The 22,214-nt window shown below is 56.6% G+C and overlaps 1 protein-coding gene across 1 annotated transcript in view; it reads left to right on the forward strand.

Annotated features, from left to right (window-relative positions):
- Positions 1-22,214, forward strand: part of Ccdc88c (coiled-coil and HOOK domain protein 88C) — a 115,082-nt gene that overhangs the window by 63,155 nt on the left and 29,713 nt on the right. The window contains exons 9-18 of the mRNA XM_076849749.2: positions 528-609; positions 768-926; positions 9,612-9,758; positions 10,226-10,370; positions 14,057-14,241; positions 15,519-15,656; positions 16,331-17,401; positions 19,347-19,474; positions 20,343-20,484; positions 21,220-21,405. Coding sequence (XP_076705864.2) covers positions 528-609; positions 768-926; positions 9,612-9,758; positions 10,226-10,370; positions 14,057-14,241; positions 15,519-15,656; positions 16,331-17,401; positions 19,347-19,474; positions 20,343-20,484; positions 21,220-21,405 — 2,383 coding nt within the window. The remainder of the gene's footprint in view (positions 1-527; positions 610-767; positions 927-9,611; positions 9,759-10,225; positions 10,371-14,056; positions 14,242-15,518; positions 15,657-16,330; positions 17,402-19,346; positions 19,475-20,342; positions 20,485-21,219; positions 21,406-22,214) is intronic.

A 22,214-nucleotide genomic window follows, 5' to 3' on the forward strand; every position in this document is an offset into this window, starting at 1 on the left:
TCCTGTCTACCCAAGGGTTGCTGATTGTCAGAAGTAGACTGCTGTCCCCAGGCCTAGCTGGGATCAGGATGATCATGTAGTTGTATTTCCTTGGAGGGAGTGACAATGGGGAGCCTCGCATGGTGACCCCAAACTGCATCTGGAAAGCCTGTTCTCCCCATTTCCTGCACTGATGAATGTCATTCACCCGTCATCTAGGGAGCTACCTTCCCATCCTTGTCCCCACACAGCCCACTCGTGGACTCCTACAGCTGTGGCTGGGGTCTCCTTTCCTGTCCTGCCTGCTCACAGGGAACCCTGTGGGATGGATATAATTTGGGGGCAAGCGTTACAAACTTTGCAAGAGAAGATGAGTTTTACCCAGGGACGTTTTTGCAGACCCCATAAGCAGACAGATCCCCTTCCCACACCCAGAAGCCCTGGTCACCTTGTTTTCTTGCTGTGGTCTTGGGAAGTGGTAGCCTGTTCCCAGGGCCTGCCATGGAAGACCCTTCCCCACACTCCTCCTCCCTCTCCTGCCCCTTCAGTGAGGAGAAGACAGAGCAGCTTGTGGACACCAGGCATGAGGTGGATCAGCTGGTTCTGGAGCTGCAGAAGGTCAAGCAGGAGGTGAGCAGAAGGCCTGGGCCGTGTGTCCTGGGTGGACGGGGCTGGGGTACCCTGCCATGGGACCTGGAGGGTCCTGGACATACCACATTTTAGGGACTTGGCCCTTCTCTGTCCGGGGGTGACCCTGAGCTGGCTCCCTGCCTATGCCCTCCTTGCAGAATGTCCAGCTGGCAGCCGACGCCCGGTCTGCCCGTGCCTACCGGGACGAGCTGGACTCACTGAGGGAGAAGGCGAACCGCGTGGAGAGGCTGGAGATGGAGCTGGTCCGCTGCAAGGAGAAGCTGCACGACGTGGACTTCTACAAGGCTCGCATGGAGGTGGGCAGGCGGCCGGCTTTCAGGCGCTCTGCTGGATGGGCCCGCAGAAGCGCCTTCAGACTGGCCGTCCTGGGAGGACTCGGGGGTGGGAGCCAGAGACTGCCATGGACGCTGCCCTGCACCTCAGCCTGTCCTCCTAAGGGCCTGCTTGTGCCTCTCCTGACTGTCATGGGTGTAGGAAGGGACATAGTTGATAAGGACACTGGTCCCTTTAGGGGTTTCCCTTCTCCTGTTTCAGGCCACAACAGTGACCTTCTGTTTGTGTGTTCCCCACTGCCGAGACTTGGCTGTCTCTGGGCGACTTTCTGAGACTTGGTTTCCTCACCTATGAAACAGGAGTAGTGGTGCCACCGAGGTCGAGGAAGTGGAGGGTCCCTGAGCCGTAATTCTGGTGCACCCTCAGTGGGGGAGGGCTTCTTAACCTGACTTGACGTGAGTTGACGTCTTTGATTTTGACTGTGGTATTGGCAGGCTAGCCGGGACTGCTGGGCCAGAGAGCCTCCCCTCTTGGCCTCCCAAGTTCTGGGGCTATAGGTGTTTGCCATGTGCCTGGCTCAAGGCCTTGTTTTAAACCCTGTCGAGGTTGTGGGTAGATACGGGTGAAGAGGTTAAGGCTGAACTGGGACCCAGACCCAGGAGGGTCCCTGATGCTTTGACCTCTCACCCTGAGGCCCCATGTTGGAAGTGGCTTCTGGGACCTTTTCTGAGACACGGGAGTTTTGCCTTCCGCTCGTCCCAGGGCCTCAAAGGTGGTACTGGTTACCTGTGTGAGCTTGTGCCACTGAGGAAACATGAGCCCGGAGAGGCCAGGGTGTGGGCACATTGTTGAGGGACTTGTTGGCCGGGGGCTTTCTGCGCTGGCTGGGCACAGGCCTGGGAGTGTCCGTCCCCTGCTGTGGGACTCCCGCTGTGCTGAAGGCTTGGTTGTTGCTGCAGCTGACCCTGGGCCTGGGCTGATGGAGGTGGGGTGGAGAAGGTTGAGTGTAGTTTGTTCCTCAGTGTGTCCCCTGAGGAATGAGGGTGACAGGGTGACTCTCAGTGGCCCTGCTGACAGGTCCTCCTGGATGCTGTATAAAGGCAAACTAGGCCTGAGCAAGGGGTGAAGGACAGGCCACGGCCTGGCTTTGTCTGGAAACACTGGCTCTGCTGATTCTGAGGCATGAATCCTGGCACACACCATCCTAGGGCCTAGGCATGTGCCTGGGAGGGTCGGAGCGTCATGCCCCGGCTTCCAAACCCTGCCTCGGTGGCTCCTGTATGTCAGGGACTGTGTGCAGCCCCCAAACAGGGTCAGGAGTGCAGTGTGACACCCGGGGATCATGACCATACTCTGTCCCTTGGATGTGGGGGGTCCTAGGGGCCGGTCTCCACATTCATTCCTGGCTTTGCCAAGCCTCCTTGCTCCCCTTGGCCTGCCCTGCCTGCCCTGCCTGCCCCGCCTGCCCCGCCTGCCCCAGGCACAGAGGGTCTGGAGGTGAGCTGTGCCCCTTCAGCTGGAGCCTCTAGGCTTCTGGGGGGATTTACGTGGGGACCCCTTTTCCCATTTTCTCAAATTTCCTGTTTCGGTGTAGTGATAGTAGTTTTTTCGTATTGATTAGTAATTCTCATAATGAAAATTTCCTGTGAGTTCAGCAGTGCTTTTAAGTTTTATATCCATTTTATCATTCACCAGAGAAGATAGCGTCCATGAGATCTTTGCTCCCAGGGAGGGGGTGACGTGCATGGGTTTACGGACACCCAGACATTCCCAGCTGACGAGCTGGGCCTGGCTGACGGAGTCCAGGGCCCTGGAGAGAGTTCTCTTCTCGGGTGCCCATGGCCTCCTGACTCCGGTGGCAGTGAGGACAGATGGCAGCACTGGTGGCTCCTCCTTGAGTACTTTAGGCAGGTTTGCGGACTGTCTCCAGCCTTTGCTCAGGTGGCTTAGAACAAACACTCCGTGGTCCCTCCCAGGCTTGAAACCTCCCTGTCGGGGGGACTTGGCCTCCTCCCTGCAGGGACATTGACCAGGTAGAGTGGAGACAGTTCTGGAGAAGACGGGCTCCCTGCCTCCGCGAGGAAGCCTGCAGCTAGGACAGTGTCTGAGTGCCAGGCAGAGGCGGCCACCTCCCGCCCCTGGGGGCTCCGAAGGCTTTCCTGGGGAGGCGATGGCGGAAGGGGTCCTGAACTGGGGCAATCAACTGGGGACAGCCATGAGGGAGAAACGGAGCAGTGTGCAGGGAGAAGGCAGCCATGAGGTCAGACACCCAGTCCTGGGGTGCTGGGGTGCTGGGAACGTGGTGGGAGATGAGGCTGGAGCGGGTTGTAGCGACACAGATTATGTGATGTGCCATCCTCACCAAGTGTCTTGGCACGAGGGCGGGGAGCACGGAGCTGCCTCAGGAGCTGCCTCAGACCGTGTGCACCCACGCCCAGGCTTGTGGAAGGGTTCCATGGGGCTTCACTTTGCAGAGCTGGTGGCTGCTGTCCTGCTGTGGAGCCCTGGCTTCTCAGACACCTGCAGAGGCCTTGCACAGGAGCACAGGCTCCCTGGAGCCCTGAGCACTCAGGTGTGTGCTGGACTGGAACTCAGAGTCCCCGAGACAGTTGCTTTGCCACGAGATCTAGGTGCTGTCTGGGCCCATGGAGATGGAGATGACTGTCTCTGCCCAGCAGCAATGGCCTGGGCCAGCCCGTCCCTCTAGTGCTCAGAAGGCTGTGAGTCAAGGGGCCAGCGCTGTGTAAATGCACAGTGACTTTAATGGGTCTGTTTGTGTTTCAAATGTATCCAACTTAATTTAAAAATCCAGATCTTCTTCAGAGTACAATGGTGCACATTCTAATTCACCCTGAGACTCCTTAAGAATAATGTTTAAGTGAGTAAAACAGCAATGTGTAGAAATGTGTCTGAACTGAGGCTGACCTGCAGGTGTTATAACTGTAGATTAGAGGCCCAGGTACAAGGTGTGCTCACCCAGAAAATAAGAGAAAGTGGGTGGAGCCAGGGACGGAGGACGAGACCAAGCACATACAGCAGAAGGCTAGTTGTAGAGTCTAGGTGGTGTGTGCAGAGGCGTGCATGATACAGTTATTTAGACCCTTTAGTAGATTTTATGTTTTTTATGATAAAACATTGGTGGCTGGAGTATGATCCAAGTTAAAAGGACAGAAGGGACATTTAAAAAAAAAATATTTAGTTCGTCAATGGACCTTTTATTTTATTTATTTATACGTGGTGCTGAGGATCGAGCCCAGTGCCTCACACATGCTAGGCAAGCGTGCTACCACTGAGCACCAACCCAGCCCCCCTTTTTTCTTTTATATTCTTTTAGTTGTCAGTGGACATCTACCATTTTAAATAAGCTGTTAACTCACCTCAGTTTAAATGGGAAAGTTAAAAACATCCATCAGTTTAAACCACCTCTAAGATTTGGCTCTAGATTTCTCAAGATGTGTGTCAAGATCAGCCTTTTCAAAATGCATGTCTAGTAAGACCTAGTTTCAGAATAAAAAAAGGACTGGGGTTGTGGCTCAGTAGGAGAGTGCTTGCCTAGCATGCATGAGGTCCTGGGTTCAATCTCCAGTAGTGTGTGTGCGTGTACGTGCATACACACACACACACACACACACACACAGAGTTTTACAGTCTGGGGAGAAGTGAGAGGTCTTGCCTCCTCGGGAGTAAAGCCTGGGCAGGAGCCTGATTGTGCGTCTCATGTGGCTTTCCACATGTGTGACACTTCTGGGTTCATTGGGGTGACAGGTGGCCCATATGTATCCTGACTCTGAGAAACTCAGCACTGCAGATCCCCACAGGGAGAACACATTTGTGCTGCAGGGAGGGGACCCAGGTCTGAGCTCTGGGCAAGGTTGATTTTGGTTAGAGCAACGTGGAACACAGAGCTGCATGGCTTGTTTTTAGATCTGGTAGCTTTCTTGTGGCTGTAGGTGTAGTTTACATAAGGGTTGGCACTGCTACAGAGAGGAGCAGCGGAGGGCTCCCTGTAGACGGAGGAAGTGTAGGACGTGTACTGGGGGGCCCTCGGCTCCCTTTGTAAACAGTAGTCTGCTCAGGGCCTCTGGCAGGGGGTCGCTTCATAGGGCCACATGGGAAGAGGGCAGAGGAGAGAGACTTTGCCTGGAAGGTTCTCTTTCCCATATTTTGTGATTGGTTGAAAATTTCCACTGAAAGCAAAGGACAGGCTGAGGTGCTGCAGTGTGTCCAGGCAGAGTGGACGTGGTCTTGCCCAGGTCCTGTGTGGATGGACAGCTTTCTAGGAAGTGCTCGTTTCAAAATAAACAGCCTAAGAGGCAGGGACCCACACCTGGGCACAGTCCTGACTGAAAACAGCAACTTGCTGGGTGTCGGGCAGGTCCTGCCCTATCCATAAAAGGAGCCAATGTGGTCTAGGCCAGTGGGGCGCTCCTGCCCTGGCATCTGGGCATAGGGGCAGGTTGGCTTTTCCCAGCCCACCCTCTCTTCAGGGAGCCCCCAGGTAAGGCCCCTGGATAGGTGCTGGCAGTGAGGAGGCAGCTGGAGGAGTGGGCGGTCATTGACAAGGCCCAGCAGTCAGGAGCTGGGTTTGTGATCCCCCAGCCAAAGCCACACCCCTAAGGTATCAGTGGCCCTGCTTAGGATGGGGATGGGCTGGCAAGATCTGCTGTGGGTGTGGTCCGCCCTGCCCATCTGGGCCTGGGAGATGGGGCCAGCCCTGCCCACTTCCTCCAGGTCTGCCCTGATGCAGGCAGCCCGCTCACCCTCACCATGAGGTTCCCACAGCCCTCATGGACATCTCTGTCCCCTTCAGAGGGAGAAGTTGCCTAGGAAATCTTGGCTGATTTGAGTCCCCTGCCTCCAGTCTGTAGGCTGCCCCCTGCCCACCTGCACTCCAGGACCCACAGGAGCTGGGGCTCAGCATGCCCAGTTCCTTGCCTTTACCTGCCACCCTCCCATCTTCTGTCTGGCACGCAGTCACTGTGCAGCATGGGGCAGCTCCCTTATTGCTCCTTCCCACCCTGGCCCAGGCCCTGGCATTCCCCATCCTCTGAGCCCATGTTCCCACCTCCCAGCAAATCCAAACTGGCCCTGTGCATCCCTCAGTCCTGCTGCCAGAGCAGCTGTAACCGTGGCTCATCAGGCCTCTCTTAAGGAAGAGGTAGCCGTGAGACCGTCCCCACGCCCCTTGCCCAGCACTCGCCTGCAGCTCTGGCCAGACGGGCCCTGCGGAAGCGGGGGCTTTGCACAGAGCCTCCTAGGCCTGCCCACCCTCTCTGCTCACTCATCCAGCCCCATAGGGCTTGGGCGTCACGGAGGGGGCTGATCAGGTGGGTGGGCGAGCTCTGCAGGCCGTGACCACCACCTCCTTTGTTTTCCTTGGGAGAGCCCCTTCTTAGCCTGGGTGGCGCTTGTCACTGGTGTTGTCCTGATATATTTTCTTGTCTGACTCCCAGCCAGACTGTGAACTCAGAGAAGATGGGGTCTGTGCCTTACTGACGGTAATTCCTCTGGGCCCAGCATGTTGTCTATTCAGGGGTCACTAAACTATAGTCCATAGGTCAAGTCCATTCTGCCATCTGATTTTACAAATAATTTTTTTTTTCTTTGTACCAGGGATTGAACTCAGGGGCACTTGACCACTGAACCACATCCCCAGCCCTATTTTGTATTTTATTTAGAGACAGGGTCTCACTGAGTTGCTTAGTGCCTCGTTTTTGCTGAGGCTGGCTTTGAACTCACGATCCTCCTGCCTCAGCCTCCGGAACCCCTGGGATTACAGCTGTGTGCCACAGTGCCTGGCACAAATAAAGTTTTATTGGAACAGCCACCCCTGTTTGTTGTGTCTGGCTGCTCTCAGGTGCCCCTGCAGGGCGGAGTAGTTGTGATAGACTGACTTCTTGCAGTGCTGGAAGTATCTACTCTCTGGTCCTTTGAAGACCCAACATCTGGCCCCAGCAAGTGCACAGTAAGGCTTCCAGATGAGCAGTAGTGACCTCGCTGGTGGAGCCAGGAGCCATGGGAAGCCCTGCTACAGTGTTGCACTTGGGCCCTGCAAGGTGTAGCAGCCAGATTGGTTCCTCTCCTTTTTTAGATGAGAAAAAAGAAGCTTAATTAATAACTTGCCCAGCATCGCAGTTGCTAAGCAGGTGGACCGAGGATCGGAATGTGACTGGCTGCCTTCAGGGCTTGACCGCCTGCCAGGGAATGAGCGTGAGCCTGCGCCTTCACGAGAAGGGGGAGACAGGACAAGGAAAGGGGGTGTAGAGAACAGTGTGCCAGAGGCACTCTCGAGGGGACACTCGGCTGCCGCTGTATTCCAGCAAGGGCCAGCCTCACACTGTTCATGTGGGACCGAGGCCTGTCATAGCAGGGAATGTCACAATCCAGGGAACTCACTAAGTTCTGCGATGGCAAGGAGACGCTCTGCTCCAGCTTGGGACCCCCCTGGAAAACTCCTTTTTCTCCTGTGGTGCTGGGGTGGAACCCAGGGCTTCATGCACACCAGGCAGGTCTGTCCCACTGAGCTGCAGCCCAGCCCTTGGAAGCCCTGGTGGCTGCTCCGTGGGCAATGCTGGGTTGAACAGTGACCTACAGGGTTGTGGAGTGACTGACATGGCAGCTGGGGAGAGGTGCCCCACAGAGTCCTATGCCTGAGTGCTGCTCCAAGTCACCATGGCAGATTAGAAGCCACTTGGGTATAGGCCCTCTGGCCTGTGATTTCATAAATGTGGCCCCTCAGCTGCTGGCTGAGCAGGGTCAGGCCTCTAAATAGCCTCCTGGTTTAGTTGTGGTCAGAACCATAGCGGGGTGTGCTGGCCTTGGGGTTGTCTAGGGTTGGCCTTCTTGCTCCTGCACAGCAGCCCCTGGGGAGCCCCTGGCTTGGGGAGCTTGGTGCAGTGTCTTCCAGATCTGCTCTTCTGAGGTGGGTGGGCCTCTCCATTGCCAGGTACAGGAGGAAGTCGAGGCATGTGGAGGGATTTGTTCTCTTGGCTACATGTCCACAAGGTCACCTTTGTCCATCCCTGGCTGTTAGAGGTGTCTGGGTCCTTCAAAGTCCCCCTCATCACCGGATCCTTCAAAGTTCCCCTCACTGGTGGCTTGGCCGACAGGTGTTTTGCACACTTACAAGAGGCTCCGCAGAGTAGAGTTTCAGTCTTGCTCCAAGAGTTCCCAGTCTGGGGAGAAGGACAGGCCAGCCACAGTGGTTGAGAGAAAGTCCTGGAAATGAGTGCCAGGCACTCCTGGCTCAGCAGGCTGGCCGGAGTGCATTCCCAAGTGCACTCCAAGGGGCAGCTCCGACCGCATCCTGAAAGCTGCCTGCGGCTGGCTGTCATGGCGGGGCAGGCTGTTCTGTGGCTACTGGGGGCCTGAGAGCTGGTGCTGGGGCGTGCTGGCAGGAGACGGTGCTGGAACACTGGTGAGAGCAGGGTGGGCAGCAGCCCCCTGGAACCCCTCATGTGCTCTGGCTCACGTCCGGGCCTCTCTCACCTCCTGAGCCCCTTGAGGTGAAGTCCTTGGACGTGGGGGAACCCCAGGGTCTGCAGCCCTCTGGGCCAAGGGCAAACCTCAGCTTAGGTCAGTGACTTTGGGCTTGTTCCTTGATTAGCTAGCCAGAGTTGTCTTTTGTGTATAGGGAGGGACTGTCCCTCCCTCCCTCCCAGGGCTGCTGTGAGGAGCTTTGGGCAGGACAGTGGCCTCTGGGGGGCGGGCAGGGACGGGTTACTCAGGTGAGTCCAGAGTCTTAACCAACAAGCTCTCCCCAGCTGCCAGGCTTTGATCAGAACCGTGTCACTGCCGAGAAGCGGGTGGCTCCCCTCACCAGGAGTCTTGGATTCTGGCCCACAAAGGAAAAGGAGCGTGTGTTGGAGGAGCAGTAGCTAGTCCCTGTTGTAACGTGGGGCAGGACGAGCCTGGGGAGGCCATGCCCAGCAGGGAGACCCGACGAGTCCCTGTGTGGGGCCCCCACAGAAATGCAGCGACCCCCCCCCCTTCCATATTGAGTGTTGCTGGGAAGGGCCCAGGGGACAGAGGAACCAAGGAGGCCGTGACAGGGCCCGGCAGAGACAGTGGCCAGCTCGGCTTTCCCATGGCGGTGGCAATGGAGACCCTGGGTTGTGCGTGTCCGCAGGGCTCACACTTGCTTGGTTTACTGTGCTGCCACTGAACTCTCTTTAAGACCCCCTGGCTTCAGGAAACCGCCAGCCACTTCTGTTTGCCAGGGGTGCGTGTGCACAATACTCAAATAGCAACTGCGTGTTGAATGGAAGCTCCTCTGAGAGGCCATTCTTCAGGACCCTGATCCCAGGAAGAATGTCGAATTCAGTGGAACCCCGACCCGGGATCCCTCTCCCCATAGACTCTGAGCGCCAGCCTCCGGAGAGGTCCCAGGTCTGTCAGCAGAGTTAGGTTGTCACTGTCAAGGCCCTTGGGGCCATGCCCAGGACCTTGAGGAGGTGGTACCTTTCCAAATTTAAATGTTTTCTTTCTTACACCCCTTGATTTTTTTTTTTAAAGTAGATAAGGTCCGTTTGTCCTCGCCTCATGGGAAAGGTGAGGGTGATGCACAGAGGAACCCAGGCTCCCTGTTACAGGCTGGTCTCTGAGTTGGATGATGGGGTCCAGCTGGGCCCAGGGAGCTCTGCTGGGAGTCCTGTGGCCACAGCCCGTGCCTGTCTCTGAGGGTGCGCCTGTGTGCTTTTGGTCACTAGGAGCTGCGGGAAGACAACATCATTCTAATTGAAACCAAGGCCATGCTGGAGGAGCAGCTGACCGCTGCCCGGGCCCGTAGCGATAAAGTCCACGAACTGGAGAAAGAGAACTTGCAGCTGAAGTCCAAACTTCACGACCTGGAACTGGTATTGCGAGCTGTGTGGTTGCTATGCGTAGACTAGTGGGGGCGGTGGGGGCAAGCACTGTGCCCTTTGCTGATGTTTTCGCCACTGGGTTCCTTGCTACCACTGCCCCAGGAACTCAGGACCATGGAAGATAGCTTGCTATGCTCAGTGGGCTTGAGTGGACACTTAACAGCTCTCAAGGCTTCCGACCTGCTCCAGAGCCACCGACCTGTCCCTAACAGCCCTGTGTAGTACTCCCTCTATTCAGAGAGCATTCAGTTAGAAACCTTCAGGCTCTCTTCATAACCTGGGTAGCAGGTCGAGATACTGGTTGGTGGCTGTCATCAGTACGGTGGAGCATTTGTAGGCAGCTCAGTCTGTGGTGGACAGCAGGTGCATGCCATCCCCCACCCCTCACGTCCAGAGGATGGTGGCAGACAGGGTGCTCCAGCAAGCCTATCCTCATTCCTTCTCTCTTCCTGCCCTAGGACCGGGACACAGATAAGAAGCGGATTGAGGAGCTGCTAGAAGAGAACATGGTCCTTGAGATTGCGCAGAAGCAGAGCATGAATGAGTCGGCCCACTTGGGCTGGGAGCTGGAGCAGCTGTCCAAGAACGCAGAACTGTCGGATGGTAGGTAGCACTGTGGCCTGGGAGCTGGCCCTTGGCTCTCAGTCAGTCGAGGCAGCCCATCCATTCACCCCAAGTAAATATGATTCCCTTCAAGTGCCATTTGGAACTGTTTCATTACGGTTCTCCCCGGGGAAAACATGAGGGGTCTGGTCGTCTTGATGTCAGGATGTGAAAGACAAATTAAGTGTTGCCAGGTTTCCCGGTTTCCCATATGGACACTCAGGAGCTTCCAGATTACAGCACGCTGATACCCTGAGGACATCTTAGGCCTGTCTGCGGATGGCTGAAAGCCGCGGATGGCTGAAAGCCCTGGATGGCAGAAGTGTCCCGGTGGTTGCTAATCCCCACTATAAATGTACCCTGGGCATTATTTCCTCTGTTGATTTGCATAATTGGGCAAGATGGATGCAGTCTGTTCTCTGTCTCCCTGGTGGGGATGCTAAGTGGCTGCTGCTCCTGAGACCCGGGTTCTCTGCTGGTCTGCCTGGCCTCTTCCTCTCTCCTGGCTTGAAATGCTGCCCTCTGCTGGCCCCCTGGAGACGATGGCCGTGGTGGTGTGGGAAGGGTGGGGGCCTCAGTCAGCACTAGAGCAGGAAGCTTCAGCACCCGGCAAACAATAAGTCAGTTCCTGTGTTCAAAAATAGCCCACATTCACCATTCCTGTGCACCTGACATTATAAGTTAATATTTACTTAGCCCTTCACGGTAGGGCTTTTGGCTTCTTTGGGTGGTAGCTTTTAAAAATTCTGATAAACATTCCTAAGAATACTGTCAAGGGTATGGAAAGCAGCTGAATATTTCTTCGCTTCTTTGAGAGCCCCTGTCAGTTCCAAACTTGAAATCAGCTGGTTAAACTGTCACTATGAGCGTTGAGCTCTGGGAGATGCCCTGCCTCTGAAGTCCAAATGCACCTGGAGGAATTTCTGCCCCTGATGGAGCCCAGAGGGGGTGCAAGCTGCCTAGGATGATCTCTGGGTTTAATTCCCCCCCCTTCTTTTTAGAGTATTATAGTTATACATATAGTTGTTGGGTTCATTTTGACAAAATCATACATTCATGGTATTTGATTTATTTCTCTTAACACTCTGAAACTAGGGTGGCTGGTGGGGTGGAGGGCCTTTACCAATAAATAGATTATTCAGGAGTTTGTGACTCCTTTAAGATTAATGACCATGATTTATTCTCAGTGACAATGTTGGCCTAAATTACTGCATAATGTAAGCAAAACCTGAAGATACCTTTTATTGTTATTTTGAAACATTTATTTTTTTAAAAGACACCAGGTCTTGTTGGTTACGTACATTAGTAGATTCCTCTAATGCCAGCAGCTTCAGAGGCTGAGACAGGAGGATCACAAGTTCAAGGCCAGACTCAGCAACTTATTGAGATCTCAGCAACTTAGCAAGACCCTGTCTCAAAAAATTAAAAAGGGCTGGGATGTAGCTCAGTGGTAAAGTGCTCCTGGGTTCAATCCCTAGTACAGAGAGGGTTGAGAGGACCAGATCTTGCTATGTTGCCTAGGCTGGCCCTGAGCTCCTGGGGCTCAAGTGATCCTCCCACCAGTGGGACTGTAGGCATGTGTCACCGTGCCTGGCTTCAAACATTTAAGCTTTTTTTTTTCCTTTTCCTGCTACCCAGGATTGAACTCAGGGGCACTCAACCAGTGAGCCACTTTCCCAGCCCTATTTTGTATTTTATTTAGAGACAGGGTCTCACTGAGTTGCTTAGTGCTTCACTTTTGCTGAGGCTGGCTTTGAACTCACCATCTTCCCACCTCAACCTCCCAAGCTGCTGGGATTACAGGCCTGCACCACCCCTGAACATACTTTTGGATACATGGAGTAGTGGCTTCCGAGTGAGAAGGACCTGGCTTAACGTCCTGGCTCCTCCATTTGTTAGCTGGTGATCTGGGCAAGTACCTGACTTCTGTGGGCCATGGGACAATGAACCTGCCCACAGGGCCCTGCAATTATAAATGAGATGAGAAGGTGAGGCTCCACCCCTGGCCTGGCCGGGGCACTCAGTAGGGGGCAGCTGTCTTAGTGCCCAACTGCCCTGGTTTCTAGGCATGCTGAAGAGCGGGGGGCTTGGTAGAGAGCCATTGCTTGTCTTAGTGATGCACTGCTTGTTGTTTGTAGAACCCTAAACACTATCCTCTATGCTTTGAGTTTTGGTTTGGAAAGATGAGAACCAAGTGGCAGCAACATGTGAATGGTCCCAGTGCCACTCCACTGTTCACTTAAGGAGGCCTAAATCGGAGCCAGGTGCTGTGGAACATACCTGTGATTCCAGTAGCTTGGGAGGCAGAGGCAGGAGGGTCATGAGTTCAAAGCCAGCCTCAGAAACTCAGCGAGGCCCCAAGCAACTCAGTGAGACCCTGTCTCTAAATAAAATATTAAAAAGGGCTGGGGATGTGGCTCAGTGGTTAAGTACCCCTGTGTTCAATCCCTGGTACATTAAAAAAAAAATTTTTTTTAAGTAAATAAAAAGGCTAAAATGGTAAAGTGATGTATTTCATCACATTTTTCCCCCTACAATGCTACGGAGGTACCATTGGAAAGATAAATTTGGAATTAGTGGAGTTTTAACTTAGGTATTTTAGATTAGGTTAGTTTCTTTTGTAGCCCTCCAGGCACCGTGCCTGTGGGGGGCACCAGGAGTGGGATGTGCCCCACCACCTCCCCCACTGCATCCTGTTGCTGGTTCAGGTCTTAAGGATAGTCTGGCATGTAGGATCTGTCCTTTAGCCTTGGAGAGGATGGAAGTGCACGGAGGGAAACAGAAACCTGTCAGTCCTTACGGTTGCCCAGAGGACCCAAACATGCACATCATTTTGTAGACTGGGGTTCAGCTGTGAAAGCCCCCCGCTCTGCTGCCCACATCCTCTGGGGTGATGGGTGGGGAGCAGGGGCTTGGTGGAGATGGCCGTGTGAGCCAGAGCATGCTGGGGCTCTAGGCAATGAGGGGCAGACAGGCGTGGAGCAGCCTCGCCCTCTTCCTTGGGGGCCCTCATGCCTGCTGTTTTCCTCCCCTAAGGCCTCTGACTTACCTGAAGTCCTGCACTGCTCACAGCAGGAGTGAGCTGAGGACCCCCATTCCTGACTCTTGGAACTGGGCCCCCTCCTACAGCTTGCATCTGAGATGCTCAGAGGAAGAGTCAACAGATAATCTCAGAATTTTTAAAGCAATTTGCATAAATCATTTCACTTTTCTTCAATATGATGAGCATGAAGTCACAAAAAGAGATCTCTGAGATAAGGCTCTCACTGGGCTGGTTGGTGCTGGGCATCGGTAGGGCACAGCTTTCCACTATCCTGGACAGACCGACCCGCTCACCTGGTGCCCTCCCTGCTCAGGTGCCCACACACCCCTGTCCTCAGGCTGGTTAAACAAACGATTTCTGTAAGTTGGAGTCCTGTTCTGTTTTCTGTGGTCCTGGGGGTTCAACCCAGGGCATTTGCGTCCTGGGCGGGCGCTCTGCCCCTGGCTGCACTCTGAGCCCAAGTTTTACAGCCTTGAGCTTGTGCGTTGGCCCCTCTGCTGCCAGCTGCTTTCTCCCAGGGCCCTGGTAGCTCCTAGGCAGACTCAGCTGCGCCAGCAGAGGGACACCTAGGTGCCTCGCGGGTGCGGTGGAGGAGCGGGAGGTGGGTGCTTGGCACAGGGCTCTGACCAACCTTGTGCCTCAGCCTCTAGGAAGTCATTGGTGTCCGAGCTGAACGAGTGTGCCTCCAGCCGCATCCTGAAACTGGAGAAGGAGACCCAGAGCCTGCAGAGCACCATCCAGGGGCTGCGGGACGCGTCCCTGGTGCTGGAGGAGAGCAGCCTCAAGTGCGGGGAGCTGGAGAAGGAGAACCACCAACTCAGCAAGAAGGTGAGCTCACTGGGGCAGCGGATAGAGACCGGCCTTGTCGTCGGGGAACATGTAACTTGCACTGTGGGAGGCCTAGATGCGCCAGGGCGCCCAGAGCCAGGTTTTAGCCAAGAGTGCTCTTCTTGCTGGTGGTCCCCTCTCGGGGCCAGCATCTCTGGGGTCTGACCATGTCCTGGCCTGTGCCAAAGTCCTGCAGTGTCATTTGCTAGGTTGCAGGGGCACTGGGAGGAACAGGGGCTGCAGACAGTGAGCCAGGTCCGGGGGTCCTGCCCGTGCTGGTTCTTCACCTCTCGGGACTTGGTGCACACCCATCCTGCCGTGAAAGGGACCCTCCTGGGACCCCTGGCTGCAGGTTCCCTCCTGTTCTTCAAGGCACCTGCGTTGTGTAGCATTTTAGCTGTGAGTGCCTCGCCCTGCCCTTGTGGGAGAGAGAAGCCATCCTCATGTCGTGCCAAGTCTTGGCGCGGAGTAGCCTGGGAAAGGTGGCTAGACGTGTGGCTTCTTAGATTCAGGTGGGCCTGCCACAGGAAACAGCTCTGTGAGTGGCCATGCAGAGTTGGCCAGGGGGAAAAGAACTGACGCACGGGAAGGTGGCCTCCTGCCCTCTGGTTCTTAGGCATCCACCTCAGAAGGCCTGAGGTGTGTCGTCTTATTAGCCCTGTGACGGTGGAGGTCACCACCCTGCAGGTCCCAAGGTTGCACTCACCTCTCCTGTCTGCTGTGGCCCCTCCTTTGTGCAAACTGGAAGGGGTGGTGGGTGCTTCACCCAGCATGATCCCTTCCACCCACCTCTTGGTTCCTGGTCTCCTGCCCTGGGTCAATTCCCTGGCCTGACGCAGCCCTGTCTGCTTGGCTCCTGGCAGCTACATCTTGGTGGAGTCCCTGGGGGGGACTACCGACTGGCCTAGGGCATGACATCTTGAAAATGTGTGTGTGTGTGTGTGTGTGTGTGTGTGTGTGTGTGTGTGTATATATATATATATATAAAATTTTATTTTTTTTTCCTGAGAAAGAGGCCTGTTTAAGTACTCAGGGCCATGAGGTTTTTGTTGTATTTTAAAACAACTTAGCAGGGTGCCATGGTGCACCCCTGTAATCCCAGTGACTCAGGAGGTTGAGGCAGGAGGATCGCAACTTAGTGAGGCCTTAAGTAACTTGGTGAGACCCACTAAAATAAAAAGGGCTGGGGATGTGGCTCATGGATAGAGCACCCCTGGCTTCACTTCCTATCGGGGTGGGGGGGAGAACTGAGTAAAACGGGTCTTTTGGCCCTGCAGATTGAAAAGTTACAGACCCAGCTGGAGAGAGAGAAGCAGAGCAACCAAGACTTGGAGACCCTCAGCGAGGAGCTGATCCGAGAGAAGGAGCAGCTGCAGAGCGACATGGAGGCCCTGAAGGCTGACAGGGCCCGGCAGGTAGGCACTGCGCTGTCCCTCTCTCCTGGTGTCCTGACTGCAGGAGGGCACCGAGGACTGCGGCGTGTACAGTGCTCCCAGATCCAAGAGCTGTTAGTAACACGGCTCAGCAGCAGCGTGAACCAGGAGTCTCATTGGCAGTGGGGCTGGGGTGGGTTCCGCCTCCCAGGGGACGGTCTGCAGAGAAGCCGGGGAGGAGAGGCTGGTGCTCCCAGCGTGTCCTGGGAGGAGGCCGGGCAGCTCCCCAGGAGAAAGGATGGCCCAGCTTCAGTGTCCATGTCATGGCGGAGGACCTTGGCATACACTGGAAGTCCAGGGTATACCGTCCAGGGCGACTGCAGTGGTTCTATGATGCCATCAGCACTGAGTCTCTTTTCTGTGGCAGCAGAGTGTCCCCAGGGTCCTTGCAGTAAAAAGGGGGAGGGCAGAGAGGCAAAGGAATCCTCCCCAGGGCCCTGTGTGGACAGCGCAGTGGCCACTTGGCTCCTGGGCTGCGGGGGAGGCTGGGCTGTCGGGTGTTTCGGTTTCAGCATCTCCTGGAGGTCAGAAGTGGAGGGAAGGTGGCCTTCACCAGTGGGATGGCCCAAGGCTTTGGCTTCCCGGGCCCCTGGTTGAGCCTACTTCCTGGGGTAGTTCACGCAGCAGCCTGGCTCATGCCGTCATTGCTCCCGCAGATCAAGGATCTGGAGCAGGAGAAGGACCACCTCCACCGAACGGTATGGTCACTGCGGGAGAGGTCGCAGGTCAGCAGTGAGGCCCGTGGGAAGGAGGTCGAGAAGGAGAACAGAGCCCTGCACCAGGCCGTGGCGGAGGCCAGCAGCCAGCTCAGCCAGATGGAGGTGGAGAAGCAGCAGCTGCACAGGGACCTGGAGCAGGCCAAGGAGAAAGGGCAGCGGGCGGAGGCCCTGGAGAAGGAGCTGTGCCGGCTGGAGGAGGAGAAGGAACAGCTGGCCAGGAAGGCGGCCTCCCTGAAGACGGCCACCGAGAAGGCGGAGGCCCTGGAGCACCAGAGCCGGGGCCTGGAGCTGGAGAACCGGACGCTGAGGAAGTCCCTGGACACCCTGCAGAACGTGTCCGTGCGGCTCGAGGGCCTGGAGCGGGACAACAAGCAGCTGGATGAGGAGAACCTGGAGCTGCGCAAGATGGTGGAGACCATGCGCTTCACCAGCGCCAAGGTGGCGCAGATGGAGGAGGAGAACCAGCAGCTGGAGCGGGAGAAGGAGGAGTTGCGCAGGAACGTGGAGCAGCTGAAGGCCTTGGGCAAGAAGTCGGAGCGCCTGGAGCTCAGCTACCAGGGCATGAGCGCCGAGAACCTGCGGCTGCAGCAGAGCCTGGAGAGCAGCGGCCACAAGGTGCAGGCCCTGGAGCGGGAGCTGGCCGAGCTGGAGGCCGAGCACCAGGCCCTGCGGCGAGACCTGGAAGCCCTGCGGCTCACCAACAGGCAGCTGGAGAGATCCGAGGGGGACAGGAAGGCCCTGGAGCAAGAGGTGGCCCAGCTGGAGAAGGACAAGAAGTTGCTGGAGAAGGAGGCCAAGCGCCTCTGGCAGCAGGTGGAGCTCAAGGACGCCGTCCTGGACGACAGCACCGCCAAGCTGTCGGCGGCCGAGAAGGAGAGCCGCGCGCTGGACAGGGAGCTGGCCCGCTGCAGGGACGCCGCCAGCAAGCTGAAGGAGCTAGAGAAGGACAACAGGGACCTCACCAAGCAGGTCACCATGCACACGAGGACGCTGACCACCCTGAGAGAGGTGAGCAGGCGCCGGGGGTCGTGGGTGCCGTGGCTCCAGGCGGGAGGGAAGCTGGGTCCTCCTCGAGGCTTTTCTCTGATTCCGGACAGATCACACCTAACGGTCTGAGGAGCCCGGGGAAATCACGTGCCATGATCTCACTACACAGGGGCGACCCCCCCGGGTGTGGCCCGGCTGCTCCCCTGTGTGTTCTGCCGAGGCTCCTGGCGTACCGTGGGCCACGTCCCGACAGCCGCTCACAGGGGGCAGACATCCTGAATGGAAATGCACTTAACAGACCTAACCGCCAGACACCTGGCTTGCAGCACAGCACGCGGCAGTGTCTCTGGTGTCCCCTCCCGACTGCATGACGGGGAGCTGCAGCTGGTTGTCCCCAGCCCCTGTCAAGAGAGGACCCAAGTTCACAGTGCTAGCTGGGAAGAGACCACAGTCCATAATTTGATTGTGAAGGTCAAAGTCTTGAGTCGTCATGTCGGGGACGCTCTGTGCTCACTCTCCAGGCTGCGCACGTAGTTGAGCTCCGTTATCGTCGTTATCAGTTACGCCACGTCTGTCCTCCTCTCAAATGCTCCTCACAGGCATGCTTTCTCAACAGGGGAAGCCATTTAGTCCCGTAGGTTTACTGTGATCATTTTGGGGGCACTTAGGTTATTCCCAGTGATCCCCACAGCTGTGGTTTCTTGGTGCTGGGATTGAGCCCCGTGTGCTTGCTGGACTGCACCCTGACCCCACCCCTGAGGGACTCATGGCCTTCCTGAGTGTGCTGGACTGTTTTCCTGGGCTGTGTTCCTAGAGGTGCAACGTGGGCATACATGTGTCTTGATGTATGTGAATTTCTTCAGAAATACATGCCCTGCCGCTCCCTGGTGTCGTTCAGCTGGGCCACCTGAGCGTCTGTTCGTTCCGCTCATTACGGTGAACGGCTGCTCTGGTGACACTGTCAGCATCTGAGGGGCCCAACACCCAGGTGTTGTCTCCCTCACCTTGGGGTCAGTGTGCATGTTCCCAAGTGTCTTCAGCTCAGTGGCTCAGGTACCTGGCTTCTGTCAGCTTGGCCACACAGCCACGGGCGGCTGCAGGGTGCTATGTGCCCAGGAAGAGAAGGATGTGGGGTTCAGGGGACCGAACAGTGTCCACATTCAAAACGGAGGACTGTCAGGCTAGTCAGAATGCCATGGGAGAGCTGGGCTGTGCGCACCACCCACGGTCCCCATCTCCAACAGCAGGGGCAGGCCATGCCCCAGCCACCAGCCACCGTGTACCCACTGCTTGTCACGGCAGAGGTGTGACCCTTGTCACTCCCACCCACAGCCACTGCCCAGAATCGGTCACCTGGCTTTAGCTAGTCTGGTGGGGTGGCAGGGATGTTCAGGGCAGCAGATGCTTGGGATTTGGTGGGAGGGATAAATTGCCTTCAGGTCGCTGTGGCACCCGGTAGAACATCGCAGCTGCCCCCAGGGATCTGCAGAGAGGGGGTGAAGGGGGCAGTGGGAACCACCTGGGCAGCACCTTCATCCTGGAACGTTGACCAGAGCCGGGGCTTACAGTAAAACCCGCCCTTCTTGATGCCTTTTCCTCTCTGTTTCAAAATGTCTGCATTTTAATTATGTGATACTCTTGTAAAGACGTCCGTCCCATCATCAGAATGAAACCGCTGCTCCAGGGCCAGCGTGGGTGGCGTTTGCAATGCTTCTGAGGAGGAGGACGTTAGGCTCATCCTCGGTGCGGCCACCTGGTCTGGTTGTTTCAGTGCCCAAGAGCTGGAGAGGTGTGCTTGTCCCCTCTCTGGGAGAGCTCCCCTGGGTTGACCGTCTGTCCCCAGCCTGCCCGTCCAGCTCGCTTAGCACCTGAGCCGCGGGGACTTGGGAGGAAGGACCTGGCCTCCCCACCCCCGCTGTGTTCCTGCTGGGCCCACGTCCCATCCACGTGTCTCCTGCCATCGCAGGACCTGGTGCTGGAGAAGCTGAAGAGCCAGCAGCTGACCAGTGAGCTGGACAAACTGAGCCAAGAGCTGGAGAAGGTCGGCCTCAGCAAGGAGCTGCTGCTGCAGGACGATGACGGCCACGGTGACACGTGAGGACGCTCTCCCCGCACAGTCCACTTCCCTTCGCTGTGGAGGCACGGGCTCCCTGTCCTTGGCCCGAGGCCTTCGTTTATTGTTCATGATTGTCACCACATGACTGAGCCCATGTCCTCACCATCCAGGTCTTTCTTGTCCCTGAAGGCTTTCGGGGGAAGGGGATTGCTGTGCTCACTTGCCGTTCTGGGGGTCAAACCCAGGCCTGCAGCGTGCTGGGCAAGTGCCCTGCCAGCGAGCCACCCCCAGCCCAAGGCGCCTTGTTCCTCGCCTGACGGTCGCAGCTCTCCCAACCGTGCTTTCTTAAGTGATGGCAGTTTTCAAGGAAATCCAGCACCTTGGGCTTTTCCTGGACTTGTAGCCTACAAGACCCACGAGCTGCTGGTGGGTGCCAGTGTGGTGGAAGGGCTACATGCTCCCCACGGAACCTCGGGCAAATTGCTTGACCTTTCTATTTTTTTAATACCTTTATTTTTGTTTGTTTATTATTTGTTTTTCAACATGGTGCTGAGGATAGAACTTGGTGCCTCATGTGTGTGAGGCAAGCGCTCTGCAGCTGAGCCCAGCCCCGGCCCCTGGCTTGACCTTTTGGAAACTCAGTTTCTCTATAAAATATTCATGCTGACACCTCCCCAAGACAGTGACCAGTCCGTGAAGTGTGGCTGTGCCACATGTGAGGGCTCACAGATGTCTGCCTGGGATAGATGTCTGTAGGGCTCTGGATGGTGGGTTTGGCTCCCAGGTGCTCCTGGGCCACCTGGTCTGGTGGCACAGGACAGCTGAGCAGGAACAGCTCGCATCGGAGTGAGGAGAATGGCGTGGGGGTGAAGAGGCAGGTCATTGTATTGTGTCTGTATTTTTCAGAAAATACAAAATTTTGGAGGGCAGAAGCGAATCAGCATTGAAGACAGCCCTGGCTGTGAAGGAAGAGAAGATCACGTTCTTGGAAGCCCAAGTGGAAGAGAGAGCGGGCCTGAACCTCCAGCTGCAGAGCGAGCTGCAGAGGGTGAGGGCCGCCGCCTGGGGGCTCTGCCTTGGCTCCCCGGACCCTCGCTTGGATAGCAAAGGGCCTCCCGGATGCCCGTGTCCTGGGGCAGGTGCGGGTGAACTGTCAGACTCACATGATGGGGGGCGGGGTCAGCCAGAGGCGTGAGCAGCCCCCTGTTCGTCTGAGACATGGGACATGCCATGAGACCCCATGTGACACTGAGCCTTGGGCATGGAGCAGAGGCCTGTAGAGTCTCCCAGGCACCCTGAGGTGGGATGGGCTTGTGAGGGCACAACTTGCCTGCTCCATGCGTGCACACATACATGCTCTCCCCTCACGTTGCACACACCTTCCACACGCATGGGCAGAGGAACTCTCTGCATACGCACGTGCTCCACACATGTGCACACGTCCCCCTGTTGTGACACAGGGCACGTTTCTTGGCCGTGGGGTTGAACCTGGAGCACAGCAGTTCTAATGCTGGGGGTTTGCACCATGAGAGACCCCTGGTCCCTGTCCCGCAGCCTGTGGGAATGGTGGTCACAGGCTGAGGTGGGGACTGAGGCCAGCACGGGCTCCAGGCCCCTGCCATCCTGTCCTTTCTGGACAGGAGGGGGAGACACGCGGGACCCACAGAAGCAGAAGGAGGGCAAAGTCAGTTCTGTCCTGTGCTGGGGGTGAGTGGGCGCCTCTGAGACTTCGGGGTGAGGCTGCTTCCTGCCTCAATCTGCTTTCCTGCCACCACTCCCACAGGTTAAGGAGGAGTGTGAGCAGCTCAGGCAGACCCAGGAGCACGGCCCGCAGGCACAGAACTCGCTCAGGCACCCTGTGGGCAAGGCAGTTGCCAGTCACCAGGAGGAGGCCTGGGGACCCAGCCAGCAGGAGGCCACGATGGAGCTGCTCCGCGTGAAGGACCGAGCCATTGAGCTGGAGCGGAATGTGAGTGAGCTGCCCTGGCCACAGCTACACAGAGAGAGGGATGTCCTCTTAAAAGTGACGCTGATGACGTCAGTCTGTTAGGTTCCCTGGGTCCAGCTGGGTGTTTCTCACGGTGTCTGCAGGTCTGATGGGGCAGCCACTCATTGTGGGTTTCTGGCCGTAAGGACCCACACAGTCTCTCACTGCCACCTGCCCCTGTCACGGGACTGCCTGTAGCCTGCTCACCAGCGTGGTGATGTCCTACAGGGCCGGGTCCCAGCGCTGCGTGCCAAGACCCCCACCGTGTCTGTCAATAAAGTTTTACTGGAACACAGCCACACCTTTGGCACAGGGGGTCTGAGCTGTCTCCACTGCAATGGCAGTGTTCAGCGGGTGAGATGGCGTTGGTTGGTCGACAGGCTCTGGGCGTTCGCCGCTGGCCCTCTGCAGAACAAGTTGGCCAAGGCGTATCTGTCCCTCTGTTTTTTTTTTGATTCCCACCAGTGATCTTGTGAAGGGACATTGTCATTATTTGACAGATGTAAAAGCCAAGACTGAAGATGAGAGACTCTTCCCAAGTCCCGACCTAACAAGGGGCAGCAGGAGCCTGCAGCCCCCACGGCCCGGACTGAGCCCCCTCGTGGCAGCTGGTGTGGTCTGCCTTAGTCTCCATTGCTCCCCCGCAGCCGAGCGCTGCCACTCCCCGTCCTGTGAGGGACTGGTGGGTAATGGGATGCCAGCAGCTCACGGGAAAGCACTTCCAGGGTGTTCCGTGGAATACAGGGGAAAGCATGACAGAGAAAAAGGCCACGGTGGCTTTAACCCCAGGT

The sequence above is a fragment of the Callospermophilus lateralis genome, chromosome 3 (genome assembly GCF_048772815.1).
Source record: "Callospermophilus lateralis isolate mCalLat2 chromosome 3, mCalLat2.hap1, whole genome shotgun sequence".
In the NCBI taxonomy this organism is placed as follows: Eukaryota; Metazoa; Chordata; class Mammalia; order Rodentia; family Sciuridae; genus Callospermophilus; species Callospermophilus lateralis.